The 27,648-nt window shown below is 41.0% G+C and overlaps 1 protein-coding gene across 1 annotated transcript in view; it reads right to left on the reverse strand.

The window, feature by feature from the left end:
* Window positions 1–27,648, reverse strand: part of Prdm5 (PR/SET domain 5) — a 154,651-nt gene that overhangs the window by 8,278 nt on the left and 118,725 nt on the right. Inside the window, exon 13 of the mRNA XM_051152244.1 lies at window positions 18,189–18,274. Coding sequence (XP_051008201.1) covers window positions 18,189–18,274 — 86 coding nt within the window. The remainder of the gene's footprint in view (window positions 1–18,188; window positions 18,275–27,648) is intronic.

Genomic DNA, 27,648 nt, shown 5'->3' on the forward strand with positions numbered 1-27,648 from the left:
TCATAATAATTTCACTGTTTCTCTATTGTCCACTGCAAGAATGTGAATATGAGAACACACTCTGATGCTACGGACTATTATGGGAATTGAATCCATTGTTCTCATGGAGTAATATGTAGAATAAATCACTCACTCTGACTCATTCTCTGGATTTAACTAGACACATGATTAGGTTCTTGACTTATGCTATTTCTGAATGATTACCCAGTCAAATTGAGAAAGAGCCTGTCCTTTTTCACTGTGGTCTAGGAGCCAATGCTAACTGAAGGCAATCTTTTTATCAGCTAGACTCTGTAATCTAAGAATGGCAAAATTAATCAACCATCCAATTAGTCTGCTCTAATCAAACAGCACATGGCCGAGCTCATTCAGAAGGTGGCTTTGTGGAACTCTGCCGAGTACTTGTGTACAGACAACACACCAGTTGTTAGTCATTGACGCCCCTCTCTACAAACAGCTGACTGCAAACAGCTCTCAATGTCATTTATGAAGGCTATGGAGAAAGAGTTATGTTTTGATAAACCTTGTTGGGAACTTCTTTGAGAAAGAAACTTACTGATGCGCTCTCTCTCTCTCTCTCTCTCTCTCTCTCTCTCTCTCTCTCTCTCTCTCTCTCTCTCTCATCCATCCCCTTCACCCCACCCACTAACCCAAAGGCATGTTAGGACACTGATACTTATCTCCTGTTTCAAATTCATGTTATTTAATTTCTTCTTTATAATTCAGTATTTTATATTTATTGCTGCTTTCCTTGTCTAGTGTAGGAAAAATGACAAATTTTCCTGGGTAACCATGTCTTATAACTTTGGTTGTGTGTGATTATTTGCATGTATGCATCTTTGGTTAGGTGTGGGTGCAGATGTGTGGAGGCCAGAGCGTGATGTGAGTGTCTCTGAGTGCTCTCCGTTTTATTTACTGAGTAAAGGTCTCCCTGTTGATTTGGAGCTCACAGATTGAGGCTAATCACTTTGCCAGTTTTCTCCTCCCTTATAAACTGGCTGTTAGGCCTGTCTGACTTTTTATGTGCCTGCTGGGGACCCAAACTCTGATCTTCACACTTGCACATCAAATGTTGAGTTGTCTCTCAGCCCCAGTTCTTATTTCTAAACTTAAGGGATCATTTTAAATACTGGCTTGGCACAGTGCTACTCAGCTGTAATTTAGCACAGGGGAGGTAGACGTTGGAGGATGATCAGGTTCAATGTCATTCCCAGCTACAGGGAAAGTTGGAGAGCAGCCTGAACTACTTGAGACTGTTTCCAAGACAAAATAAAGTAAATAAACAATTAAGTCAACGAGCAGTCAAGTAAACAAAATTTTTTTATAAAGTGACACAAAAAAATTGCCATGGCAATTATCTAGGCGAGTGAGATGTCTCAATGGTAAAGACACCTGTTTTTAGGCCTGGCAACCTATGTTTTGTCCCCAGAACACAACGAATTCCACATGTGCTTGCACACCATGCTCAAGCATGTACACATATACACAAATATCAGTTTAAAATTCCCAGAGCATCGACTTGATGCAGATTTCTTAAACATGAAATTTCTGTGTACTCAGAAGATTTGCAGCTCCCCGTTCTTTCAGCAGACCGCCTGTTGGTTGACCCTGTGGACAAACAGTGGCGTGCGCGAAAGTGGGGCCTTGTAAACTGAAGTGCCGTGTTACACCTTTAAAGGATCTGGAGCAAATTTAAATTGAACTTTCTAATTTCATCTGCAAAACATTGTATTACTGTTCAGGGTGAGATATGGAGCCTGCAGTGTATAGAACACATGTAATCAGGTTGATTCTTTCTACCTGAACCACAGCAAGACCCACCCCCCAAATCCTTCTGCAGATACATCACAGAGAAGCCTAAACCTCCCACATTGGTTAGGGCAGGCTTCCTTAATTGGGGAATTATTGAAATTTAGGGCCAGGTACTTCCTGGGTGAAGAGACTGTCCCCAGTATCCACTAGATGTCAGCAGTATACCCTTTGCCACCAAATCTACAGATATTGGCTCAAAGCCCAGGCAGAGGGCAAAACACAGAGGTTCTACAGTATGCTTTTTGCACTATGTATGCTGAGAGAGTCTGTTGTAGACTGTTGCAGAGCGGTCATTTAGAAAACGTAATAAAAGTTCAATCACGGAGAAGTTATGTGCCTGAACATAACCACAACACCAAAATAATGGGATGTGTCACTCAGGAGAACTGCCCTGATCAAAGCGAGCCACCAGTGCTTCTGGGCCACACCTTGAACTGCCTTTGCTGACAGGATGCCCATGACTCATTTTTATCAATTTCTAGGAAAACAAATCCTAAAGCAAATGATGTTTCCACCAGAATATATCCAAAACCTAGAATTTCATATGGTTGGGAGGTAAATAAGCCAGAACTACTTGTCTTATATGACAGAGGACAGGGCCAAGGGGTACATCACTTGATTCTCCATGTTTCTATAAGTTGATATTTCATTATAAAAATTAAAAGACTTAAAGTACTGTTTTAATGTTAGCATAAAACTTGAAACATCACAACCCTCTTTCCTCCTAGGTCATGTCTCTCTCTATTGAGCAGACCTATTCTGGGCCTGGTAAACAGTTGATTTCGAAAACCTGACCATGACTTTCCAGGGAGCCTATAGTGTGTAGCCCATATATAACCAGGTTGACTTTTTCCACCAGGATCACAGCAAGACCCAACCGCCAATTCTTCTGCAGGGCTGTTTGGGGTGTCTGGAGTAAGGCCAGTATGTGTGTCTCCCATGGCACTTCACACCCTAGCTCCTCTATGACCTGCAGTAACCCTGACCATTGACCACAAGTCAGCACTGACCTGGGCTCTTAGTGTTGCAGACTCCGACTCCAGTTTCTACAGTGAGCCTGATTGTGTGCTCAAAGCATTACTACTGGGTTCCATAAAATATCAAATTTCAGCCGAATCAGAGCTGCAATTTAGAAGAGAGCTTGTGAGTGTGGCCCCTCTACTTTCTATTACACACGGCTAAGGGGCAGATCTATAGCCCGCAGGACAGCTGGCCATATATCTGACAGGTCTTCTTAATGGCCCCATTCGTGAGAGCACATGTCCCACCAGCTGCACACAATCAATATGTACTGAGCCTCCTTTTAACAAGCAGCCCTGCCGAGCAAGCTCTCACAGATGTTTACAGCTTCTCTGGGCTTTTACTCACCCTCTTATTCTTTATAGCCAGTGTGGTCTTTCAACATATGACAAAACACACCCTTGGACTAGTAAACAAAGCACCTAAAAATTACAACTTACAGGGAAGCCTTTGAGAGCTAGGAGACTATTTAAACCAGGTTTCTACACAGCATATCCGTAATTGCTTCTGCATTGTAGCTAATGGAAAACACACTTCTTGTACACCAGGAGAATGAAATGCACAATCCACATACAGGAAACCAAAAATAAGCACAGTGAACGGAACCTAATTTTTATATAAAGGTGTTGTCAGGAGGCACCTGGTCTCTTCCTAACTAATTCCTTCTTGAGGTCCATGCAGTAATTTGTAAAATGAGTGGGTAGCCTAAAAGTAAATCTGATTATATGCATAGAGGGGTTTCAGAAGCTTATCAGGCATGAAACAGGCAAGGCATATCCAAACTAGTTCAAAATGTGCTTTGCTGGAGCTACATGCATGACTTCAGTCAGTCACTGGAGCAGTAAAACAAGCGGCAGCAAAGTACATACTCCCTCATTCTGTCCTGATCGTTGACCACTGCCTCACTGCGTTTCACCCTGTCTCATCATTCAAGTGGCCTGGGAATCCTTTGAATAGCTACTGATGCCTGGAGCCCACTCCTAGGAGGCCCCATTCACTGACTTGGACATGGCCAGGCACTGGTGCTTTAAAAAATTCCCAAGATGAGCTGGGCATGGTGTCCCATGCCTATAATCCCAGCACTCGCGGAGGCAGGTGGACCTCTGCAAGTCCAGGACACCCAAGGCTATACAAAGAAACCCTGTCTTGGGGAAAAAAAAAAAAAGAAGAAGAAGAAGTTCCCAAGATGATGTCAAGTGCAGCCAGAAGGCAGAACCTGAGATCTGGTCTCTGCTCTTCTAAGGCCGGCATCCGGAGAAGGCTCAGTGCACAGCAGCAGCAGTGATGACCAAGCATGCTTGCCCCCTCCTACTCCGATACTCCCCTCCCAGGGCACTGCTTCTTTCTCTTCAGACTGCCTGCTTCGTGCTAGCTAGCAAAGGGATAGAAACACTTTTTCAAAACGCCCTTTCCTTTAAATTGTTAGGCAATGCTGGGAGTTTGATATGGTCACTCTCCCTTTACCGAAGAAGAAACAGCTTAACATTACGTCCAAGGTCACACAATCAGGAAAGAGAACAGAATTCAAAAGCAGCCCCACTATAAGACCCAAGCTCACTGTACTGCCATGACTGCTAGCTCCCCGCAAAGCCCCTTCCCTTCTCTGTCCCTGTGAGCAGAGCCCATTTCAGCTGAGTGTTCACTTTTTCCTGGTTAGCTATCTGAAGGAGCTATTCTGAAGGAGGAAGATGCTCCCCAGCTCAACTAAGGCAGCTGGTTGAGGCTGAGCCTCAGTCCATACTTGTTTAAAAGTTGGAATCAACAGAAAAGCTCCAAAAATGCTGATGCCTGAAGTCCACACCCAAGGAGATGCGATTTCATACTGAGGTCGGGTACCCCAGGCTTTGGCATTTTTAACGGACTGTTTGGGAATGGCTGAGCAAGGTCACGATTGACATTTGCACCGTGGTTGTGGTTGAAGGGATGGCTTTAGGTGGGAGCATGTTAAGTGACAGGTTCCTACTGTGAGGAGATGCTGCCTGTGCTAGTAGAGTCACATGCAGAGCCCAGGCAGAGACAAGGATGGTGGGAGATGTCTGAGGAACGGGGGCACCTGGTGGCCTTGTGCCACTCATTAGCTGTGGAAAGTGCCATCTTAGGATCCTTACAGTTTGGGGTAAAGTCATTCTATTCCTTTCATCTTCTTAGCCATCACGCTCTTATAACGAGAGTGCTAAATGAGAAACTGGGGTAAAGACTAATATGAATGCTCTCACCCTCCAGAGGAGCACAACAGATCTGCCAAGGGAGGAAAACTCAAAGCACACAGACTAGATGGAGGTGAAGGTAGATTCTACTGTGACATGACTTGAAATACGGGCGCTGGAGATGTTGTGAGTCCGCAGGCTTAAATCCTAGACCTTAAGAAATAATAGTGTATCAAACATAGTAAACAGTAAGACACAAATTCTGCAATGAGTTTGAGAGGCGTTATGTAAGTGTGCAAATGACAGAAAGTGAGAATTCAACAGTCACAAACTCTCACATTTGAGAGTCATGTCCAACTGGTCCCTAGAGAAATGAATAGATTCAATTTGCCTGCTTCTAAAACCAGTGAGCATGGGGTCTGACAAATGTGATGATGGCAAATGTAATCTATTTCTCTGTAAAACTGTACAGTTTATTCATTGGTGTGTAGGTGAAAGAAATGCAAAGGCTTACAGAGGAATATCTAATTCTAAAGAAATAACATACTTCTCGATTTACTCCATTCTGAAAATGATATGAGCATAGCACAAAGGTGCTATTGCACATGTGACTAATTCATCCACCACCAACAGGGTATTCAAAGCAGCCAAGTTCATGTCAACAGGTAAAATGAAGCCATCAAGCAGTGGGCAAATGGCAGAGGAAGTCTTATCAATGTAAATTACATCTAGAGTCAACACTCTGCACAGATGTCAGGAAGCTAGTAGCAGAAATACATCCTTTTCAAGCCTCAGAAAATGCTGGGGAAAAAAGCCTAGCCTGTCTGTTTGTACAGGTGAGGATTCAGAGCTGACCTGGTTTAGATCTTACCAGATCTGAATTAACATAAAATGCTTTGGAAAAAAAAAGTATAAACAGACTTTAAAACTAAAAATATGGCATAAGATTACTGGAATAAGTGAAAGGGTTTCCATATACCATCTGAAAAGAATTAATTTTTAAAGTCCAAACTGTAGAGCAATTTAAATTCCAAAAATTAGTGACTTCACTTTTTTCTGTGTTCACCCAACACTTTTTGGTTTGTTAACTGGAAGTAAGTTTGAGCTCTAAGCTTTTTTTCACAAATGTGGATTTGTGGACACGTTACATCATTTTTAGGAACATTACACAGAATCAGTCAAGCAGTCATGTGCTTTTCATTCCTCATCAACAGGTCCTAAGTTCACTTCTGGTAAACTAAGGATGGGGACTTCTCCCAAATTGCTTTTGATGTCCCTGTCTCCTTATGAAGAGCACTCATTAATATACTTCAAGGACTACATTGGTGTGAACAACTGTCCGTCTTTGCCCTGGACTAATCTGGATCTGACCCTGATGGTCCTATATTCTAAGACGCCTCATTTTTCCAGCAAAAGGGTCATGATTATATAGCAAGACACTGCCCAGACAACTTGTCTTCCCCTAAGTCATGGATGACCAGCTGAAGTGATGTCCCACATAGACACATCTGGGGACTGTATGAATCATCCCTGTATTTTCACTCGGTTGTCACCTGGCAGGCTAACATATTAAACAGAAAGGGTTCTGTTAACATAACCCCTGCCATGCCCCATCCTTTCATCCTATGGGAATACAGTAAGAGTTTGTAATCATAATGACAGAAGGGACTCAGTTATCTAGGAACAGCCCTCAAGAGATTTTTAGTTCCTTCCCCAAAGAATGGAGATGAGGCTGCACACTCCATCTGATATGGATCCCAGTGCTGGAATCACCGGGAAGAAGCTGGTAAAGTGAACTGTCAGTCACTGTCTGGGCCTACAAAATGTATTTTCTTATAAGTAGGTGCTTCTGGTTCTTTTGTTTAAAGAATAATATTTGGCAGAGAAAGCTATTTATGAACTCTCTAGATGACTAGAAATTGCTTAACTCTTTAGAATGTGTTAGTAAAAGATTGACTTAGGTTAGTGTGTTTATTTTTAGTAAACTACGAGACATAGAAAACCCCATGGAATGGCATCTCAGATTTGAACTGTTCTTTTACACACAGATGCTGCTGCTTTAACTTTCAGTGTCTGTTGCTTGGTTTAGAGATACAGCCTCTGCATGGGGAAGACTAACATATAAGAACCACTAGTCTCCTCACCTCCTGGTTACTGTACCCTCTCTTTTCTTTTCTTTTCTTTTCTTTTCTTTTCTTTTCTTTTCTTTTGTTTTTGGTTTTTTCAAGACAGGGTTCCTCTGTGCAGCCTTGGCTGTCTTGAAATTCACTCTGTAGACCAGGCTGGACTTGAACCCAGAGATCCTTCTGCCTCTGCCTCATGCATGCTGGGATTAAAGGCATGTCCTGGACCACGGCCACCCAGCCCCTTTCTTTTCATAACTGCAGTTGTGATTGTTGTTCCACTAGCATCCGGGTATCCTCATGTTAAGTAAACATAAACAACACACTTAGTAGAAGATCCACTTAATATAATTCTCATTTTGTACAGAGAAGGAAGAAACCATGAGGCTTGAGAACTCACAGAGAATTCATTGAGCATGTTTCTCTTCTCTCAAAGTATTATACACCACCAGCCTCCAAAACAGGGTACCATATCTGCAGTTACCAAATGGTAGCTAGGAGGGGAATCATCAGACCACTGGGACTTTAGGCTCAGTATTACATGAAAAGAAACATTTAGCATCCAGGAGCCTCAGCAAAAGGCAGAGGTTAAGGGCTCAGTCACATCTAGCCCCTGAGGAAATCATAATAGAATTTAATACTTAAAAAGTTCAAAATTTATCACTTGGTGATAAATTGCCCTGCATGTTTAAAGACTGTTTCTAGGTGGAGTGCCATTTTTTTTTTGTACTGACATGATCTCTGATTACATGTCCAAAGACACATGTTCAGATCCTCTAGCTTGTGAACAGTCGGTACAGTGCAGCAAATTGTTAAGCTAGACATACGATGTCCTGGCAAGCCAAGTGTAAAGGGAAACAGGAGCAGGAAGTGGGACTCACAGAAAGGTGAGGGAGCACAGGTGCTTGTGCTCCTAACCACATGAATACAAATAGATGTGAGATGTAGCACCAACCCAGTTTTAGCTCCAGTGTAACCGATCCAATGCAACAAAGTGGTTTTGGAGTCACTGCTGCAGCCTGCAGTGTATTATCATCTAGAGCTGCCAGGGACCTGAGCCATGTCTAGGGTCACACAGACTATAGGGGTGAGTATGAAGAGGTTCTTGGTAAATCTCAAGGTGGCCCTGATTTTCAAGAAGGTTCTCAAATGTCTATCACTTCTGGCCAAGGCAGAAAAGAAACCCTGAGAGTTATCTGACAATGGCAGTACCTGTCTTGGTGATGACTAGTCCTTGCATGAATGGTTTCTGTCACCGGCAATTTGCCCTATGCTCAACTACTGACCCAGAGGTGAATGACTTCAGATCTGATTACCACTCTCCAGAGTGCTCCCAGCCACCATACCCCACCCCCCCCCCCCACTTTATAATTTCCAGAACACCAACACTGAAAGCAGCAATCTATTCATCTGTTATAATCCAGCATCATGGACACAAGTACTCAGTTCCATCATAATCAGCATGAATCATAATTCCATTAAAAACCCTTAAGAAAACAATGCATCTGTCTGATATGACTTTAAAATACAAATAAATAACATTCAGTGATGAAAATGTGTTTGGAAATCTGTCCTCAATTCTGGTTCCTATTATCTCCATTTATAACCTTGAACATACATACACTGATAAAAGAAACTAAATTACATTGGCAAACATTGTCTCTCAACTCCAAATCTTTATGATATGAAAAAGGCTTATTGGTTTCTTTAAGTAAATGCTCCCTGTTCCCTCCCCACCCCAACCCCCATCCCCTCTCTCCCCCTCTCTCTCTTCCCCCTCTCTCTGCATGTATTTTTGAGAGAATATACTACACTATAATTCAAGCTAACATGGAATTCACTATGTATGCCAAGCTGGCTTAGAACTAGCAGCAATCCTGTCTTAACGTCATGGGTGCTGGGATTACAGATGTGAGTATGCTGTGTGAATTCTCAACATTTGCAAATGAGGCAACATCTAACCTAATGCTCTACTAGGTTTACCTTGGTTGTCTCGATGAGACTTTTAATGTTGATATTTGAGTGTTCTCTAGAGAGGAATTGAGGTCACACGAACACATGGCATCTGAAATTCATATTTCCTATTATAAAAACATGCCACATAGGAAATATGCATAGAGAGTATGATTTGACTGGGAATTCTCAAGTGTATGATTATAAGAGGGAACCTATAATTGAGAACAGAACTGGATAGATACTTTTCTGGACACCGTGTTTAAATACTCCTCAGAAGAAGTGCAACCTAAGCCTGCCCAGAAATGTTTGAAACTAGGCCCACAGCAGGAAATGGTTTCCTTGGTAATAAAAGATGACTGGCACAGATCTCACAGATTTGATCTATGTATGAAGTAAAAAAAAAAAAAAATAGAAAACCAGAATCCTAGCATAACTCAGGACTATCAGTTCTTGCTTCTGCATGAGTTAACAGGGTCAGTCAAATGCTGGATGAGTCATTTCTTCTCTTCGAGTTAAAATGAAGGGTGATGCCTCTTCTGCTGAACAAATGAAGATATCCATATTTGTATTTTAAGATGAAGCCCAAATAGATTACCAAAGCAGTGGTTCTCAATCTGTGGGCCATACATCAAGACACCCTGCGTACCAGATATTTACACTCATACCTAGCAAGAGTACAGTTGTGATGTAGCGATGAAATAATTTTTGTGGTTAGGGTTCACCACAACATGAGAAAATGTATTAAACTGTCACAGAATTAGGAAGGTGGAAAGCCACTAACCTAAATTCTTAAGGTCTCAGGGATTTGTTTTGTTTTTTTCCCATGGGGCTGAAATACTGCCAACAAAAACCCCAGGCATTTTTTTCAAACTCCACAATAGCGATAAGAAGTGTATGACAAATGGATACAAGAGGTCTTTCAGAGGCTGGATCACAAGGCTGCTTTCTGGCTTTGATTATCGACATGGCCTATGACCTATTGCTATTATGGAGCTGAAGGAGAAACTGACCCTAACTCTAAAACACTGGTTTATACATTAGTTTATGTATGGAATCCAGTACATTATAACACTGTGCTAATTATACAGATGTAAAAATTAACTTCACAGACAACATACCTAATTTCTATTCTTGATGTTGATAACCTCTTGGTGACTCTGGATAAACTACATACTTTACCAATCCTGACAGCTTTCAATTTTAACAAGACATAGCAATTCTAAACTGAAAAAAAGCCACACAGATTATAAAAATATAATTAGATCACTTTACCAAAAAAAAAAAAAAAAAGAAAAAGAAAATTATGTATGAGCTTTAGTGCATCATTGCCTTTGGAATCTATTAATGGGATTTTTTTTTATATATAGATGTCTTTATTTCAAGATTCCTATGATACTTTATTAATTAGAGATCTCTCAATAGAGTGAAAAATAAGTGAAATTCTGTTTAGAAAAATTTGTATAGAAAAATTCTATTTTTCTAAGAATAATGACTATTTCTTTAAAATAGCTTTATACTGCCTTTCTTAAAACAAAGGAAAACTCAGGCAGCATGGATCACACTTTGCATTTCATCTTGAAGGATATTATTAGTGTCTAAAGATAATAAGGTGGTGGGAAGGCAGCAATCATCATAAATGCTAAATATTTATAGAGTTTTATTTTAGCTAAATCACCAAGCTGCGATGGACAGAGTCTTTGTTCATGCACTTGCTTCACAATAGTTAGTATGCATCCTTAAAACAGCTGGATAAATTGCTACATAGGGACCATATAGGGACATGAAGTTGTTCTATGACACAGGGCCTTAAAATAATGGATTTGGCTCACAACCATAGCTCCTGGAGTGCCCTTGTAGGGACCACAGGAACTGCAGAAGGACCTGGACTAATGTGTTCCGGACACCTAAATATAGATTTTCATGCTTTATTGTCAGCCCAATAGATGTTTAGTGAGTTCCTGCAGTGCACTGAGCAGACAGCTAAGCCTGGAACTGAATAGCAGAACATTTTTGCTCTGGGATTACATAATTTGAGGGAGACAGTGACCTACTAAGGTCCATTCAGTAAAATGTGCAATATATAGTGATTGTTCATAGATAGTGTCCTTATATCCAGTGACTGACTGTTCATAGATAAAGCCCTTGACCAAGGACTCAATGATTTAGAAATAAGAGAGGATGTGATTTAACTAAGCACAGGGCTTTGCTTGTTTGTTCTTAAAATGTTATTTTAAGATAGGAAAGCCAGCAAGAAAACACAGAAGGACATATCAGTCAAAACAAACAAACAAACAAACAAACAAACAAAAACCCTGCAAAGGTCTAGAGATCTGGAGGAGGTTGTTAATTTGGGTAATGTAAAATATTTATTCTCTTCTCTCCTTTTTTTTTTTTTTTAATTTGTTTTTGTTTTTGTTTTTCAAGACAGGGTTTCTCTGTGTAACCTTGACTATCCTAGAGTAGTTTGTAGACCAGGCTGGCCTCAACCTCACAGCCTCTACCTCCCAAGTGCTGGGATTAAAGGTGTGCGCCACCACTCCAGGCTTTATTCTCTTCTCCTTAATACTAGGGACACAGACTTTCTGTCGCCATGAAAAACCCAGAGTGGCAGGAAGTAACGAACACATTAGCTAGGACAGGAACTGACTACCCTTGGTGTTTCTGCTGAGGTCTTCAGGCTGATCTTGGAATGTCTCAGGGTGAGGGTAGGATTTGAATGAACTAAGAGGAGCAACTTGGCCTAGGGCCGAGCTGCACTTACCTGTGGGCATAAGGATACATATTTGGAATGCACTCAGGGATTTCACTGCTTCAGGAAAGTAGCAGTATTTGATTCTTCTGTAAGATCCATGACCTGGCTAGCCACAGGTAGTTTCCTGGATTTATAGTACCAGGCATGGTTTCCATCCTTTGGAGTAGACCTTAAATCCAACTGGGCAGCTGTTACTGTAGCAAGCTGTTCCCGCCAATATATAAGCAGCACTACTGCACCATCAAGGATATCTTTCCATTCAGATCATTGTTGTAGTTCAGAGGTGTCACAGGACTATTGGTTGCTTTCTTCTTCAGACTGCTTGCACAGCACTTTCTGATATGATAAAGCTAGTTCTCAAGGAAGAGGGTTTTGGGTCAGATCCAGTTCACATCCTCTTAGTCGTGTGTTCAAGAAAAGTGTTGTCTTCAGCAAGAGGGGCCTTCAGCTTCTAGAAGGCAACCAAGCGAAACAGCAATAGCCTATCTATATTGGTTTAGGAGTCTCTTGTACTCACCTGACCAACTACTCAGATAGATCCTTTTGATGCCTAGTATAGGAGGGGTTGTTAGATAGTTCATAGCTCTTGGGGGAGGCATTATCATCCCAAGTGTTATAACTTCATTAAAAAATATAATGTATACACATACAGTTTCATATATATGTATATATATATATATACATGTCATCTTAGGTAAATATAAAATAATATGATTGCCTGTGGCTGTTTCAAACATCCTTTATGTTATTTATCCCTCTCATGTCTTATTTAAAGAGCTTCTTTTTGAAGCAGAAAGAAACCATTAGAGAACCCACAACTAGTCAAAATGCAGAGAACAAGTGACCATGGGTGTCACACAACACAGCCCTTCTACCTAAGGCTCAGAGATATCACAGAAGACAGGGCCACATGATTGTGAGAGCCAGAGGACCAAGGTATCTTCCACAAGATTGTGTCTTTTAGATATGACAAGAAAGCTACACCCGTACAATCTCAACAACATAGCTTCTTAAAAATGACCGGAGCAATGACAACACTAGCTGACATTCCAGCACAGATGGGGGAATTCTCATGGGGCCTCCTCTCTAGGTGAAGAGATGACTACTGACAGAGGGAGAGTTAGTCTTTTAAGTGATGCCTTTAGTAGTTATCCAATACCAAGTAGTCAGGCCTAAAAACATGCGCACAAGTAACACTAATGGACTTAGTAGGGTGCATTTATTTGCATATATATGTAATGATAATATTTTAAAAATAGTCCATGAGTTTGAGAGGGGAATTTGGGGACATGCGACATGTTGGAGGGTGTAAAATTATGCAATTATATTTAAAATTTTTTGGTCTTAAGATTGCATATATTATACATAGTTTATACAACTGTTGAGACTTCCTGATTAGACTATGGGCATCCACGTACTTCTGAGTGCATTCTTGATGAATATAACTGTTAATGCCTGTACAATATTTAAAGTACTTGTTTATATCTAACATTAAATAATCATATGAATTGAATTGTGATTTATTTATTTTTGAAATTTTAGCTTTTCTAGATTAATAAATATTTATAAAGTCTCTAATCTTCAAAGACAAAGCAAAGTTGTCATAGTAACAATACATGTTAATTCCTAGCTATTAAGTAGATCATGTGTATCCAATACCTTATATAATGAGACCAGATTCCTTAGTCAATAGTAACATTAATCTCTAAAGTAAGCAAATGCAAAGTAGTATGTGAGTAAACTCAAAATGACACATTTTAAAAATGGCATTAAAGCTTGAAACACCAAAATAATTAGGTAATGGTATAATATACCTGCTCTGACTTACACTTTTATTCTGCTTCCATTTATTTCAAACAAGATAATGCCACAGACAAGGTCACAGAAAGCAGGTTTCTTAATACAATGAGCTACATAATGTCACCAACACATTTTCCTTTAAATTCTCACTAGAAAAAGGGACAGGATCAGTTGCCACTAATGTGCCTCCAATGACTGCAGATTAAACTAATTATGATCAAGTCGCAATTTACTTGTAAAAATTGTAGATGTGCTATGCCTTGATTGAATTTTAAATGCTCTTGAAGGCAATGTTTGGAAGGGTGGATTGCTGGTTTCTAGGGGAACTGGGAGATGGAGGCCTGATAGAAGGAAGTCAAATCAGTGGCATGGTGCCCATTAGTAAGAGCCCAACCCCTACACTTACTTTCTCTCTCTCACCACTGGACATGCTCCGCACTATGATTTTCTGCCTCTCTAGACCTACAACAACAGGACCAAACCACCACATGCTTCAGTCTCTGACAGACACCAGGAGCGAAGAGAAGTTTTTCTCCTTTTCAGTTGTTTATCTTAGGTATTTTGTCATAGCCATAAAAAATATTGACTAACATGCGCTCTATGTTCTGTTCTTGTAGTACTAGCAATAACTGCAGCCTTAGAAACTGAGTTACAGCGTTATTAGTTTCAACCAGTGAGACTACTTTTGTAATATAAAAAATAATGCAATATAAAAAAAATTTAAAGGAGCTCAAGGAAGGGAGAGTTGTTTGGGGTGAACATCTGTTTTTATTTCACAGACTTTTATTTCTAATAAGCAAGGGAATCCTAAGGCTTATGGCTTATCTTATTGCTTCATTCCTTCACTGGGAAACCAATAACATCTTCTGTGGACTTAAAGTACTATAGAGTCAATATTGTCTTCCTGTCTTGGTACAGAAAGTTTCTATAGCCCTGCCGAACTTGCCTAGCCCCACAACTTGTACTCTACTTCTTCCCAGCATGCCATGCTCTCTCCTAGTTTGGGCTTTTCATCAGCCAACAAAACACAACTTAACATCACTGCAAATAGCTCTCAGTTCATGTAGCATGGCCTACACAACATAACATCCCTGCACACAGCACTCAGTTATATAGCATGGCCTATCCACCTTTGCTCCTTTTTCCTGAAAGCTAACAATCATAGCTTGTGATCCAATTCATACTTCCTCACTGAACTCTGCTCGGTTTCCATACATGTGTGTATATATACACATATATTATGCATATATATGTATATATACATATGTGTGTGTGTATAATTTAAACCTCCAGATTAAGTCAGAAACATGTGCTTCTTAGAAATTCCAAGCTGCCCACTCCTGATTGGCTCAGACACCCATTTCCAGGCACAAATAGTTTACTTTACTATTTTACATGCAGCCAACAGCCACTGTGAGTTACAGTAAATGCCCTAAGTTTCCCAACCCATTGTTGATCAGACAGTCATTATAAGGAGACCCAGCGGTGGCCCTGAGGTAAAGTTAAAATATCTATACATAACATGTCAAAGAATTTAATGGAAAAGTTGGCTCATATACACAGTGTTTGTTTCTACTGTAATGGAATGAAAAGTTACTGAAATGGTGGTGGTGGGGGTCTGAGAACTGAACTATCTGAAAGGTAAAAATCAAAATAGAATTGAAACTAAAACATGCTATGGCACCAGTGTAACATCATCTTCTTTGAGTTCAGCCTACGTGGTGCAAATAACCCTGAGGAACTATGCTCGTGGAGGACACCCCTCTAGAGTTCCGTAAAATGTCTTTTGGTTCTTGACAAGGATTTTTGGCCATACGTGGTAATAATCTTATATGCTTTACAAAAATCGGATTTGTGTGCAGAGAATATTTGTAGTTATTCAGTGCTTAAACAGGATTTCAAAAGAAAAGCTTCCTGAGATACCACATGCATGAAATGAGAAATCAAAGGATCTGAAGTGAAAAGCTGATGTGAGATTCTCCCTAAATCCCTGGGTGTTTCTTTTCGGCCAATGGCTTGGATTTACTTTCCTTTTGTGCAGTGAGTGTTTGGGAACTCTTGGCATTGTGCTGGCTGCCCCTGCCGACATCTGTCAGGATGCTGGTTTTAAATTCTAAAAACAGCGAGACTTAAATGTAGAGTCTTTTATTATTTATTTAGTTTGGTAATACATAGGAGAGCTTATCAAAGTCAAAATAGGAAAACATTTAATTGAATAAATCCAGGAAAAAATGTAGTAGTTGTTACAGTTTGGACAGGGGTTCCAAAGCCTCTTGTGTTGCAGGCATGGCTCCCCAGCTGGCAGTGATGATAGGTGACAGGGTTACATGGTCATTAACTTCACCAGTGGGGGAGCCCATGGGCTGTGGTAGGTGACCTAGTGAACACCTGTGGGGACGAGTCCCCAGCCCCTCCTCTGCCTCTCTCTGGCTGCCATGACATGGAAAGCCTTTTTTCCCCCTGTGCTCTTCCACAACCTTGCTGCTGCTTTGCCTCAAGCTTGAAGTAGCAGACTCAATTGACTATAGACTAAAACCTGTGAGATCAGGAGTGACACCATATCTTACCTCAAGTACCATGTCACAGTGATGGATAGACAAGAAGGCACACAGTAGGTAAGGGAGAAGCTTCTACTGATGCTTGTCTGTACCTTGGTTTCTTACTTCTCCAAAAAGTTTCATGGCTCTCTCAGCTTCTATGAGGCTCAAATGAGTTATAAGTTAATAAATCTGAAGGCTTGAAATTATCTCCGAGATATGTGATGGCATGGTTGGTTCAATTTGTATTTATTTGTATTTAATCACTAGTAGTATTCTCAGTAATAACTTACATTAAAGAACCAAGCCCACTTTATTAGAAATTACTATTTTCTTGAGAGCAACCAAAACAGCAGGCTTTTTTCCCTGCAGCGATTTACAGAGCTTCTTCTATGGTATGACCATTCTGTCTGTTATCAGTGAAGCAATATGATGTGCACTGTGGTCAAAATCACTAGGTTCTAATGAAGAGAATCAGGATGCTTTTTGCCTAGATATTGGCATCTTTATTGTCATTTTATGGCTACTAATATATACAATAACTTTTTGTTAGTGTGTGTGTGTGTGTGTGTGTGTGTGTGTGTGTCCTGTAGCACACATGTGGAAGTCAGAGAACATCTTGCTGGAGTCATTTCACACTTTTCTTTGATGGGAGGGGGGCTTTATTTCATCTTATACTTTACAGTCCATCAAAGGAAACCAGAACAAGAGCTCAAGGCAGGAACCTGGAAGCAGGAGCTGAATCCAAAATCGGGAAGTGCTCCACCTGGCTTGCTCAGGTACCTTTCTCATATAGACCAGGTTCACCTGCCTTGGGATGACAATGTCCACAGTGGACCTAATAAACAACCAAGAAAGCACTCCGCAGACGTGGTGACTGGCAATTTGATGGAGGCAATTTCTCAATTGAAATTCCCTCTTCCCCAAAATATCTAGGTTTGTATCAAGTTGACGTAAGCAAACTGGCACATCCATTCTCTGAAAGTAATTCACCATGTAAACAATATCCTTCACAAAACGGTTGCTAAACTTAACAAAGGATCACTTGTCAACACATGGCATCCAGCTCAAGTCACCCATCTCCTCAGGATGTGCCTGTACCTGCTGAGCCACCTCACAGTCCTAAAATAATTCTTAAACTGGTTTATGATTGACTTAAGCCTTTTTATTAATGCACATTGTGAAAATAAGTATCTTGAATAGTATGTATTTAAATTGTACTATAATAGACCATAATGCCTGTTTGATCTTTTATACTTTACACTGTAGTGTGTACTTAGCTATCCCCCATGCCCCATTCACTCTTGTGCAAGGTGACCTCAGGCTCCTAGGTAGCCAAGAATGGCCTTGAAGTCCACATTCTCCTGCTACCTCTGTCACAGTATCAGGACTACAGGCGCGTGTGCCTGAGCTGGAGAGTGAGCGAGTAACATGTCATAGGACAGGTGGCACATACCAATTTGAAAGTGCATGAGACAGAAACTTGCGTCTGGAAAAGGCATACACAACAGTACCACAACAATCCAGTGAGATGCAGTAATACCTTGGAAAGAAAATGACACACTGCATGTGCTGCACCCTGTAATGCATTCAGCTATACTCCCGCGCTTTGCAAACCTCCCTAAAATTTAAATCATTTTCACTCTTTCCTGTTAATGTCCTTGTCTGTAAGTATCACCCAGTGGCCAGTGCTGACATATTTGCTGCTGTCAAGCATATTCCTTACAAGTGATTATTCTGCAACACAAAAACTTCATTTCTAGGATTAAAAATATTAACATTCGCTTTCCAATTTGTCATTGATAAATCCCGTAAATTGATTCGAAGTCTAAAATGAAGGACACTTTGGGGTTTTGGGTTGTTTTTTCGTTGAATTTTCTTTAAAAAAGTTTATCTTCAAACATCCAATCTAGATGTTGACATAACTTCAGCTATGGCAGTTTTCTTCTTTTATGTGGATATTAAATATGCTTCTTTTAGAATAGGTACAACTTTCGTATAATCTTATGATCAATGGAAATGAGACATAATATTGTCTTACCCTGGTGTGAGTACGAATGTGCATCTTCAGTCCGTCATTTTTACTGAATCCTTTTTCACAGTAAGGGCATTGATAGGGACGCTCACCTACAAATAAAGGAAGTCTCCATGTCAGAAAAGTGTAAAGCAGGAGTGCATGTGCAGTGCCACTGGTCCACACAGGGAGTGCTCTCACAAAGGCAGTAAAGACACAGTCGGACAGGCAGAAGTGACACAGTACAGGAAACACACTGAGGCGTTGCCTCCAGCCCAAGGTGCTGAACATCCGGAAACAAACAAGTAGCCCACAGGTTTACTGTATGTCCTAACATATGAAACAGAGTGCACTGGTTTTAAGATCTTATAAAGATATTTTCTTTCAGTCTGTTGTGTACATGTTCTCAATTGTGGAGATCTTTAACTTGATTTTTAAAATAACTTTGCTTATAAAGGATTCATATAAATTAATTTGGCTCACATATATGCATTTTAGAATAATACTATAAAACTGGTGCATGTTAAATAGAATCATTGGTATTTAAACTACATAACAAATGAGCCACACTATTTTCTTTATATAACCAAGTAGCTCTAAATTGAGGCTGTAATTATTTAGAAAATGGAAAAGATGTTTTTCAAGACAAGCAAGACCACACATATAGCCTCTCAAAAACAAAAACTTCTATTTAAAAACGACAAAATGTGACAAAATATAATATATAAAAGGAATTCAAGGCTGTACTCATAAAAGCGTAATTATTTACAATAATAACTTAGGTCCAAATCACCAGTTTTCTTCATTCTTTCATGGAACAATAGACAAACATGACAAGATGCTAGAAACTTGCTATGGTCCAAGATTAGCAAAAGAAGTTTAAAAACCATGCTCAGCAAGTTTAAGCCTTCTGAACTTCCTTGCCTCAGGGCCAGGCCTGTGAGGAGAAACCCTCTGCTCTTTTGCACTGAACCTGAGCATCCCAGGAATCACTCCAATTACCCACCAGGGCAGCAAGCAGCGCTTTATTACTCAAGCTCACTATGTTTCCAGAAGAGGCCTCACTTCACCTCCCCCATCTCTACCCTACTTCATGAGAAGAGACTTACAACCTACCTAACTCACACTGGGGCTGACCACATGAAACTACCACGTGGTGTCGGCCCCAGCAGAGTGGCATTTTCCCATGTTTTAAATTATTAGACTGACAAGCATTCCGTTATATCAAAGAGTATGGTTAAAATGTAGATCAAATCTCAGTGGTTTGACTGGCACCACAAAAATGGTTGCAACCATCTATAAGAGGAAGACAAGACAAACAGCAGTGTCAGCCCAAACTATCTAGATTTACCAGCTTTTGTAAGAGAAATGCATCTTTTGCACTAGTCAGCAGACCTGGGATACTTAAAGTAATAATTATGGCTGTAAGGACACATGGCTTCCCATGGCAGAATACAGGGTTACTACTTCTAATTTGTGATTAAGATGAGAATCATGTTCAAGTCTTTGATGCACTTGGGCTTGAGTTTTGTGCAGGGCAACAGATATGGACCTGTTCGCATTCCTCATCATAAAACCAGACACACTGCTGGAAGATAAAGTGAGGAATCGCTTTGAACACATTGGCACAAGAGACAACTTCCTGAGCAGAACACACACAGCACAGGCATTAAGATCAACAATTAATGAATGAAACCCCATGAAACGGAAAAGCTTTTGTAAGGCAAAGGACACTGTCAATGGAACAAAATGGCAGCCTATAGAATGGGAAAAGATTTTCACCAACTCCACATCTGACAGAGGGCTAATTTCCACATATATATGGAACTTAAGAACTCAAGAAACTAGACATTAACAAACCAAATAATCCAATTTAAAAATGGGGTAGAGACCTAAGCAGAGAACTCTCCACAGAGGACACTCAAATGGCCAAGAAGTATTTGAAGAAATGTTCAACATCCTTAGTCATCAGAGAAATGAAAATCAAAATGATTCTGAGATTCCATCTTATACCTATCAAAATGGCTAAGATCAAAAACACTAGTGACAGCTCATGCCAGCAAGGATGTGGAGAAAGAGGAACAGTCCTCCATTGCTGGTGGGAGAGCAAACTTGTATAGTCACTTTGGAAATCAACATGGCTTTCTCAGGAAACTTGGAATCCATCTACCTGAAGATCCAGCTATACCACTCCTGAGCATATACTCAAAGGATGTGCCATCCTACCACAAGGACACTGATTAAACTGTGTTCACAGCAGCTTTATTCACAATAGCCAGAATCTGGAAACAACCTAGATGTTCCTCAACAAAAGAATGAATAAAGAAAATGTGGTAATTTACACCATAGAGTATTACTCAGCTGTTAAAAAATTACATCATGAAATTTGCCTGCAAATGGATGGAACTAGAAAAAAATCATCTTGAGTGAGGTAATCCAGACCCAGAAAAAGATAAACATGGTATGCACTCACTTATAAGTGGATATTAGCTATAAAGTAAATGATAATTAGGCTACAATCAACAGACCCAGAAAAGCTAGGTAACGAGGAATGCTCAAGTGGGGATGCACCGATCTCCCTGAAAAAGGGAAATAGCATAGATATTACAAATGGAAGGGGGCAGGTGAGGACAGAAAGGATGGACCGTGTGTGTGTGTGTGTGTGTGTGTGTGTGTGTGTGTGTGTCTGTGTGTGTCTGTGTGTGTGCATGTGCGCACGCTCCTGTGTTGGAATGGAGGGAAAAAGTACTGGAAGAGACAACTGGAATTTTGGGGCATTTTCAGGGTGAGATAGAAACTTAAGGCAATGGAAACGCCCAGGAATCTATGAGAATGACCCATAAAAACTCCTAGTAATGAGTGGATAAGGAACCTGAACTGGCCATCCACTCTAACCAGTGGAGGGATTGGGACACCAATGCAACTGTAAAACCTTCAACCTACAATTTGTTCTGCCTGCAAGATGTGCTGGGGTAAAGATTGCACAGCAACTGTGGGAGTAGACAACCAATGGCAGGCCCAGCTTGAGACCCATGTCATAATAGGGAGCCTATCCCTGACACTGCCTGGAGGGCCAGACACCAGAGGCGGAATAGCCCAGAGACCTAGGGTAGAACCCAACACCCTTCCCCAAATGATTCTTAATGATATTCCATTACACTCATAGACAAGAGCAACATAACCATCATCAGAGAGGATCCATCCAGCAATTGACGGAAACAGCTGAAGAGACCCATAGCCAAACATTAGGTGGAGCTGTGTGAATCTGTGGAAGAGTGAGAAGAAGGACTGCAGGAGATAGAAGGGTCAAGGACAACACACACACACACACACACACACACACACACACACACACACACACACACACACACCAGAATCAACTACGGGCTCACAGAGACTGACCCAACAATCAGGGAGCCTGCATGGGTGTGAGATAGGTCCTCTGCATATATGTTATGGTGGTATCACTTGGTCTTCTTGAGAGACTCCTAACAGTGGAAGCAGGGGCTTTCTCTGATGTGTTGGAGACCCTTTTCCTCCTTCTGCGTTGCCTAGTTCGGCCTTAATATAAGGGGAGGTGCCTAATCCTACTGGAACTTGACATGCAGGGTTTGATATTCCTGGAAAGCCTGCCCTTTTCTGAAGGAAAGTGGAGGAGGAGTGGATTGGGTCGGGGCTGGGAGAAGAGGGAGGGGAAACTGTGATCTTCATGTAATATATGAGAGAATAAATTGACAATCACGTGGTTATCTTACTTCCTGTATCTATTGAGCTTTAATCTCTCTCTCTCTCTCTCTTTAGAGAAAAAGTGTATCTGTGTAGCCTTGGCTGTCCTGTACTCACTTTGTAGACAGGGTTGGCCTCAAACTCACAGAAATCCACCTGCCTCTGCCTCCTGAGTGCTGTGATTAAAGGTGTGCACCACCATGCCAGGTGAGCCTCAGTCTCTTTACACCCACCTGTCTAACATTTCTATGTCTCACAAACAACTCAAATTCTGTATATCACTCTAAATTCATGAGCTTGTTTTCTGTTCTCATGTGCTCTGAATGCACTGTCCTGATTAGCTGTGTAGATTTACTCAGTTATCAAGCAACAACAAACTCTCATTCATCTGTACTATACAGCAAAGCCTAAATAAGATGTTATTCTTTCCATAAAAATGAACAGAAGTATGTGTAGATATGTGAGGTCATAGCTATGTTCACTTGGTTTATTTTGATAATTGTTTATTATTGTTATTGTTGCTGCTGTTGTTGCTATTACTATTATCACTGTATGTCTTACAATAGTATGAATGACTTAAACACAAACAATAACATTTATTAATAAGGAGAAACTTGGGAACTGCCCAAGATACCTCGTTTTTACTCAGTTCTACATTGGTCCAGTCTCCAGTCATAATGATGTGACTTCCTGACTCCTGGGATGCTATTAGAACATAAAAACAGTTAATAGCAATATACTCATTGGGGTTTGGAATTTGGTCCACAGCCATTTATTGGGTTGTTAAGCATTTAAAATAACCATCCACATAAATGTAAGGACTGGAGAAAACAAAACACACTCACACTAATGGTCATCATACACCAAAAAATTCAAATGAGTTCATCTTCTTCAACAGTTTTCGGTGAGTATAACTTTTGTTTTTATTTTTAAGACAGTTTCATTCTATGACCATAGAAGCCTGGGATCTTATATTATAGACCACTCGTCTCAATCTCATAGGCTGTCCTCCTGTCTCTGCCTTGTGATAGGATCATAGGCATGCACTACCATAGCCAGCTCATATTTAGATTTGTAAAAGCGAATTTACTTTATTGATACTAAGGAATGCTGAACTATTTCCTCCTCTTTTTCTATTAATGACTCAATTTATCAGCAAATCAAATCTAGAAGACAGATATATGATAAAAACAGAAAGTTTTAGGGTAGGACAGATGGCTTAGAAGCTAAGCACACTTGTAGCTCTTCCAGAGGACTTGGATTTGATTCACAGCGTCAACATGTTAGCTCACAATTACCTGAAACTCCAATTCCAGGGAATCTGAAACCCACTCTGGAACCCTACAGGTACCAGGTATGCAAAGATGCATATACATACATAAAGGCAAAACACTTTACACATAATTTTTTAGAAAACTCTAAAATTTTAAAACAGTATACAGATATTTAATAATTTTTCTAGCAAATCATTATGTACCCATTTCTCTTGAGTTGAGACATTCTTTCCTGGAGGGAAGAGGGAAGAGGGAGGCATATAAGACTCAGGAAGTGAACAACCCTTATATGTCTCAGGGAGGACCTGAAAAGTACATGACTCCTAAGGCTCTTCCTCAGGTTATATAAGCAATAACAATTTCTGGGGAGAAACTATCTATCAGCCAAGATGATTGCTTATGATGCTGCAAGCTCTTGGGTTGTAACTTTCATAAATTTGACCCATGCTCTAGAGTGGGGTTTTAGATGCAGTTGCCTTTCAGTCATTTAGGTACCACCCACTCATCATCCTGAAAGAAAGCCCCATAGATTCACTGATTCATTAATCACTCATTCGTTCATTAGGTGGAACTGTTTCTCTGGGCAGATGTCCATGTCCTGTTTGAGGTAGAGAGACATCAACTCACATCTCTCCAAGAGAACTAACATAGTTGGTGCTAAACAAATATCAAAAGAACCGGAAGAGCAGTTGCATTATCTGTTTCGGGGATGGGGACATGCTACCAAGACCAATCCAGGTGAGAGTGAGTGTCCAAAGGGCAACTGGGAAACAGTTACCATCTCATGTGCAATGGGTTGTTGTGGGTAGTAAGAGGTGCAATTAAGTCCAAGCACTCTGAAAGCAGAGTAATCCCAGGGCAGCTACCTTCCTCTATGTAGCATGACTGCCATGCTTCTTTAACAGGTGGGACATCCTCATGATCACAGGCACATCTCTCAAAAGGCCGATGGACTAGAAAAACATATGCTAATTCCCAATAGTAGGCCAGCTGGGGTAGGATTTTAAACACTCTTTGGCGACTGCTGAGTGGCCTTTTCTGTGAGTAATAGACACCTGTGTAGGGAGAATTATAACAAGAAAAGGACATGCAGATTATATCCCCTGCATTGGCTTCTGACAGGGAGGATAAGGTGGCCATGTTGGCTGGCCTTTGCCTCCAGCCTACAGGATTTTTTGAGATCCTCAAGCCAGAGGGTAAGGCGCAAAGGAAGGTGGTAGAAGTGTTGTAAGGACGCCCCTTGGGTGCATACTCCATTCATGAGAAGAAGGGAAATCCATGATTCAGCATGTAGACAGGGGCTGTAAAAATGGTCCAGTATAGGAAACTATTCTAATTGAGAAATACTCAGCAGCTGACCTGCTTGAATATGAGAAGACTTTACACAAGAAACAAGATGGCCTCTTCCAGGCAAGTCTGTAACGCTGCGGGGCACAGGGAGAGATGAGATGAGTCCAGGAGTTCCATGAAAGTGGATCGGCTAAGAAACACAACTACCCTTTTCTCCTTGAAACAAAGGCTGCCTAACCTGGAGCGAATGAGAGGAATCTGATTTTGAGCTGCATGAATAGCAGGGACTGGAAGACAGCAGAGGAAGGATTGGCATCGCTGAGGTACCGGAGAATGACGGAGTTAGAGACTGATGACCAGCTCACTAGACCAGACAGGGCTGTGTTGGCACAGGGTTAAAGAGGCTGAGGGCTGGAGGGATGTCTCAGCAACTAGAGCACTTGCTGTCCCTATAGAGGACTCAGGTTCAGTCCTTAGCACCTAGGTGGTGGCTTACAGGACTTTTTGTTTTTGTGTTTTGTTTGGCTTATAGTTTTTAAATCATTTCTAGGAGACCCTACTACATTTCCATGAACATCAGGAAAACACACAATGTGTATACATGTATTCAGAGAGAATCCTCATATATTAAGATAAAAATACTTTTAGGAAGTTGATTGAATAGGGATGTTAGGACAGCTCCGAGGCTTTAGTGGCTTTGCTGAGACCCATGGTGAGAGGTGGTTTATGATGCAGAAGAGACTCTGGCAGAGCTGTGTGATTTAAACCAGCATGAATGGAAAGCACTAAAGCAATAGAGATGGGAGAGAAGGGCAAAGCCAATGAACAGGTCTCCCTAGGCTACTTGAAGAATGATGTGGTAATATCTGTGTCAGCTCAGCATTCCTAGGGGGAAACAGCAAAAATACAAATGCTGTGCTAGTCAACTTTTGGAAAGCTTTGTAGCCTGAGTTCATAGAAGTCAGAAATGACAAAAATTGTACTGGCCAAAAAAAGTTAAGATAGTCCAAGTGGTGGGCAATTATCTCCCCCTGCCCCCTCCCGAGTATGTTATGAGATTTTTCATCATTCTAAGAAAGTATACCAAGAAGAGACTTGATACCCTATGAGCATATACAGGGGGAGGAGGCCCTCTCAGTCACAGTCATTGGGGAGGGGAGAAAGGGGGAAGTGGGAGGGAGGGAGGAATGGGAGGATACAAGGGATGGGATAACAATTGAGATGTAATATGAATAAATTAATAAAACATATTTTAAAAAAAAGAAAGTATACTGGGGGTGGAGATTATTCCTCAAGCTGGGAATCCTTCCAATCCTCAGCCAGTGGAAAGACAGGTGCCATAGGTAGTAGCATGGAGTTTGCCAGAATCCAGAATCGGGCTCAGCAGCAAGTGTGCCATCCTACAGTATGTCCCTACTCCTCCTTGGGCAAGAGTAGGCCAAGCTGCCTAGAGCCAGCCCCAACAATATCATCAGGGAAGGAGAGACATACAGTGGCCCTGGAGCAGCAGCAGCAGCTCCGAGAAAAGTGGGTAACTCATGGAAAAATGAATGTAGGTTATATGGAGCTGGATGGAGTAATCTCTCTTATCCATGGCAGTATATACAAAACTGCACTTTTGAGAAAATAACTGATACAAGTACTTAGACCTTTTTGTGAGGTATCAGACCAGGCCAACGCTTCTTTTTTTAGGATCCACCCTAATGTACAGCACCAGGCTCTGATAAACCCTTTGAAAACTAGAGTATATAGTTGCCAAATAGTCAGATTGTCTCCGTTAATCTGCTATGCTCACTAGTCTCTCAGGTTAATCCTGCCTATCACCGGCTCAAAGAACACCACCAGCTGCTGTCCACACAGTAAGAGGCTGAAGACACTGGAGAGTCAACATGTTCAGAGTGATTAGTCTTTGCCTTACTTGTATACAGAAAACAAATGGCTACTCTTGGATCTTATTCAAATTAGAGACAATGCCTTAAATTATTGTGGAGAATATGACTTATAGGCTTATTTTTGTGTGCACATCAAAATATCATGCTATGAGTGAGTATTGCCCTTCATTTTTGGTTAACTGCTAATAATCTTTCTTCCTTATTGGAAAGTGATTTTTATCCTCTATGAAATATAATATGTACTAAGGTAAAAGCATTGCTACTTCCTATTATCTCAAAAAGATTTAGATATTGTCTGCAATTTTGGTTTAAAAAAACACAATATACAAAGGAAAACAAGTTAGATTTAAAACTAGCAAAAAATCAAGTGCAGTTAGAAATTAATCTAAATTGAAACAATAGCTGGAATTTACAGATCCACTGGACACTGTTCTGTGCCTCAGAATACTTCCCCATATTTTGGGAGCTGGGGAGTCAGCTCAGTGGGTGAAACACTTGCTGTGCAAACACAAGGACGTGAGCTGGGGACTCCCCTGAAGCAAGGACGTGAGCTGGGGGCTCCCCTGAAGCAAGGACGTGAGCTGGGGGCTCCCCTGAAGCAAGGACGTGAGCTGGGGGCTCCCCTGAAGCAAGGATGTGAGCTGGGGACTCCCCTGAAGCAAGGAACTGTGAGCAGCAGCTGAAGAGGAAGAGCCAGGAAGATCCCTAGGGCGTACAGCCAAGTCTGTGCACTCCAGGGTCAGTGGGAGAGTGTCTCAAAAACTAAGATGGAGAGTGATAGAAGAAGACACCTGATATCAGTCACTGGTCTCCACATGCATACACATGAGAACATCTGTACACGATGCAGTCTCTCTCTCTCTCTCTCTCTCTCTCTCTCTCTCTCTCTCTCTCTCTCTCTCTCTCACAAACACACACACACACACACACATGCGTGCGCGCACACACACACACACGCACACACATATACACACACATACACACACACCACACACACATACACACACACCACACACAGACATACATACACACAAATAAACACACACATAAACACATACACACACGCACACACACTGCTTCATATGTATAACCAATATTGCCGCAAAATAAGAATGTGATCTAAATATTCAAATCCCAAGTTTATAAATGAGAGAAATAGGGCAGAGAAAGGATTCATACTTTTCTAAGGCAATATAGCTATCAAATAATGGAGCAAGGACTGCAACCCAGTCTAGCACTCTGTGTAAAGGGTTTAAACTCTAAAGTTAACAACAAAAGCTGCTTCTGACAGATAAAAGTGAGAAG

This window comes from Acomys russatus, chromosome 10 (assembly GCF_903995435.1).
Source record: "Acomys russatus chromosome 10, mAcoRus1.1, whole genome shotgun sequence".
NCBI classification, from domain to species: Eukaryota; Metazoa; Chordata; class Mammalia; order Rodentia; family Muridae; genus Acomys; species Acomys russatus.